The following is a 3,813-nucleotide window of genomic DNA, read 5'->3' as shown; positions in this document are numbered from 1 at the left end:
TAATAATAATAATAATAATAATAATAATAATAATAATAATAATAATAATAATGTTGGAAGGGACCCTAATAGTAATCTATTCAGGAATACACACTCCAAATATGCATTTCTGAGTATGTGTGAACAGCAAAACAGAGTGAGAAAAGGAGCTACCTTTCACCAAGTTAAAAAAGTATAGATTTATGAAGGTGGCCATAAGAATTCATAAGAAGTGGAGGCTATTAAAAATAATCCCTGGATGCATTTATGGACGAGGCTTTCAGGATGTTTTTATTGAACGGCTTTGTTGTTCCATCTCACTTGGGCCTCTTGTTAGTTTTGAATAACTAGCTTGCAAAAATAGGTTGAACTGCTCCTTTGTGTGCATGTGCATGCGTATAGCATTGGGACTTATCTGTATTCTTTCCATGATAGTTCTTCCTCTGGTACAAAATATCCTATTAAAGAAGTCATGCTCGGCATGCATCAACTTCAGCTGCATCTACAGAATGGGGAATGAATGCAGTTTGACGCCACTTCAACTGCCATGGCTCCATCCAATGGAATTCTGGGATGTGTAGTTTAACGAGATATTTTGCCTTCTCTCAGAGAGAGCTCTGGTGCCACAAAAAACTACAAATCCCAAGATTCCATAGGATGGAGCCATGACAATTAAAGTGGTGTCAAACTGCATTTGTACTGCAGTGTAGTTTTGTTGTTGTTATGTACCTTCAAGTTGTTTCTGACTTATATTGACCCTAAGATGAACCTATCATGGAATTCTCTTGGCAGGTTTCATCAGATGGGGTTTTCCAATGTCATCCTCTGAGGCTGAGAGAGTGTGACTTACCTAAGTACACCCAGTGGGTTTAAATGGCTGAGCAGGGAATCACAGAATCATAGAGTTGGAAGAGACCGCAAGGGCCATCCAGTCCAACCCCATTCTGCCATGCCGGAACTCTCAGCCAAAGCATCCCCACTGACAGATGGCCATCCAGCCTCTGTCTAAGGAAGGAGACTCCACTACGCTCCGAGGAAAGAGTGTGTTCCACTGTCAGACAGCCCTTACTGTCAGGAAGTTCCTCCTAATGTTGAGGTGGAACCTCTTTTCCTGGAGCTTGCATCCATTGTTTCTGGTCCTGTTCTCTGGAGCAGCAGAAATCAAGCTTGCTCCCTCCTCAATATCCCTTCAAATATTTAAACAGGGCTATCATATCACCTCTTAACCTTCTCTTCTCCAGGCTAAACATCCCCAGCTCCCTGAGACTTTCCTCATAGGACATGGTTTCCAGACCCTTCACCATTTTAGTCGCCCTCCTTTGGATACGCTCCAGTTTATCCACATCCTTTTTAAATTGTGCTGCCCAGAAATGGACACAATATTCCAGGTGGGGCTTGACCAGAGCAGAAAGAGTGGGATTATTATTTCCTTTGATCTAGACACTATACTTCTCTTTATGTAAGCCTAGAATCACATTGGCCTTGTTAGCTGCCACATCACACTGTTGACTCATGTTCAACTTGTGGTTACTTGGACTCCTAGATCCCTTTCACACGTCGTCTCATTCAACCAGGTGTCCCCCATCCTATATCTGTGCATTTCATTTTTCTGCCCTAAGTGCAGTACCTTACATTTCTCTGTGTTGAAATTCATTTTGTTAGCTTTGGCCCAGCTTTCTAGTCTATTCAGGTCATTTTGAATTTTGATCCTGTCTTCTGGAGTATTAGCTATTCCTCCTAATTTGGTGTTATCTGCAAATTTGATGAGTATGCTCCCAATTCTTTCATCTAAGTCATTGATAAAGATGTTGAATAGCACTGGCTTCAGGACAGAGCCCTGTGGGACCCCACTGGTCATTTTTCTCCAGGATGAAAAGGAGCCATTGTTGAACACCCTTTGGCTTCGGCCAGTCAACCCTGGTCTCCAGAGTCATAATTCAATACTCAAACCACTACACCAAGCTGGCTTCACCATGCAGTGTGGTAGCAACTGGGATATATTCAGGTGTAATCTTGCATTTGCACCTTATACTTTAACCTCCTTAACGGTCATTCCAAGTCTTTGATGTTTATTTATTTATTTTTAACCATCCAGCCATTGAGTCAATGGTTCTAATGAGGACTCAACTTGGATTTTGCCTTGAGAGTCTAACTTGTGTGGTGTTCAACCCAAGGGTTCAATTCTCCTCTCCTCTCCCACCACTTTAGTCATCACCCTCTGTTGCATCTTCAAATGCCGCATCCCAAGGACCAAGAAGGAGATCGAAGCGCGATACGCCAAGCGCAGGGCTGCCAAGAGATACGCGGACAAGTTGGAATCAGTGCCACCGCTCAATGAGCTGACAGAGATCCCAGGAGGTACTTCATCTTATCTTTTCTTATTGGGTGGAAGGGGCAGAGGTGGAGGGGCATGGCATGGCTCCAGTGACCCTTGCCAAGGGGCATGATCCCCAAATACCTTCCCAAACTGACTCCCTACAGTTGCATGAGCCTTGGTCCCAATGTTGTTGTTGTTGTTGCTGTTGTGTGCCTTCAAGAACAGAACAAAAAACTGGAAAGCATGTATTCACAATGGAAGAGATAAAGGGAACCAAGTCCCACATGCTGTTGATGGTCCACAAACTTTATTGCCATAAAAAGCCTTATGCGTTTTGGCCTTGTCACACATTGGCCTTCTTAACAAATGTACTTTTATTCCTTCTCTTCTGCTGAGCTCCAGCATTTTAAAGGGATGCAGGGGAATGCCAGAATCCCATTTCTGTCCAAAGGCAGGTATTTGGGGAGCAGGGATGTCACCCCCCTGGTGTGCCCTGTACCCTTCACACACCCCTAGTGACACCCTTGCATGCTGCTAGGCCTGAATGAATCTGCTTGATTTCTCCTCCTTTATTTTCTGCCTCAACTTTGCTTTCCTTCTCTTCTTTGCTCATGCCTTCTCCTGATCCTCTGACCCTTCCAGGCTCCACGGAAAGCCTGCCGACTCTTTCTGGCCAAGTCGAATCCCGTCCGCTCAGCTCCTTGCCGGTGGTGAAAGAGGAAGATGAAGTGCCCCTGCATGGCCACTAGGGGGCACACTCTGCTTACTTTCCTTTGGCTCTTTGCTGCCTTTCAGAGAGAGAGATTTCGCACAGGGGACTGCTTCCAAGATGCTGATGGGATCTTTTCTCACTTTCCATCTTTATTTTCCACCTGTCATTTCCTTGTCTAATCCTGGCTATTTCCTCTAGGTGGTTCTTCATGCTCTCAAGGAAGAGTCCACCACACTGACTGTGAGAAAACACAGACACTGCTGTTAGAGGAATAGTTGCATCTTGTTGTTGTTGTGCGCCTTCAAGTTGTTTCTGACTTATAGAGACCCTAAGATGGACCTGTCGTGGGGTTTTCTAGAGCTGAGGGGGTATGACTCACTCAATATCACCCACTAGGTTTCCATGGCTGAGTGAGGAATCAAACCCCAAACTCTAGAGTGATAGTCCTACACTCAAACCAGTACACCGTGTTTGTCTCTACATGCCTTCTGACATTTTACAGGTGAAAACCAGTGCAGCCAAGCACAATCAGAGTGTGGTTAAAATTGCAGCACTTCTTCATGAAGGAGAACACACAAGCTAGGAGAGGCTGCAGCAGTTTGCTTTTGCCTGAACCTCCTGGGAAGAGTGAGATTCTGCCCCCTCCTGTCCTATCCAACACCCCAGAGTTACTTGAATCTCAACTACTTTTTCACTTTGAATCCACTTTGTAGCAATTGAAGTAAGCTGAGGACAAAGCGGGGAAATTGGGAGGAGAAGAGAGAAACCTGGACATTTTAGAACCAATTGAAAACATGGGATGGAA

General features: G+C 44.6%; 1 protein-coding gene across 1 annotated transcript in view; it reads left to right on the top strand.

The window, feature by feature from the left end:
- Nucleotides 1-3,045, top strand: part of TMIE (transmembrane inner ear) — a 20,040-nt gene extending 16,995 nt beyond the window's left edge. Inside the window, exons 3-4 of the mRNA XM_042471860.1 lie at nucleotides 2,188-2,337; nucleotides 2,939-3,045. Of these exons, the coding sequence (XP_042327794.1) occupies nucleotides 2,188-2,337; nucleotides 2,939-3,045 (257 nt within the window). The remainder of the gene's footprint in view (nucleotides 1-2,187; nucleotides 2,338-2,938) is intronic.
- The last annotated feature ends 768 nt before the right edge of the window (nucleotides 3,046-3,813 follow it).

This window comes from Sceloporus undulatus, chromosome 6 (assembly GCF_019175285.1).
Source record: "Sceloporus undulatus isolate JIND9_A2432 ecotype Alabama chromosome 6, SceUnd_v1.1, whole genome shotgun sequence".
Lineage (NCBI taxonomy): Eukaryota > Metazoa > Chordata > Lepidosauria > Squamata > Phrynosomatidae > Sceloporus > Sceloporus undulatus.
This window is presented reverse-complemented; position numbering and strand designations above follow the sequence as displayed.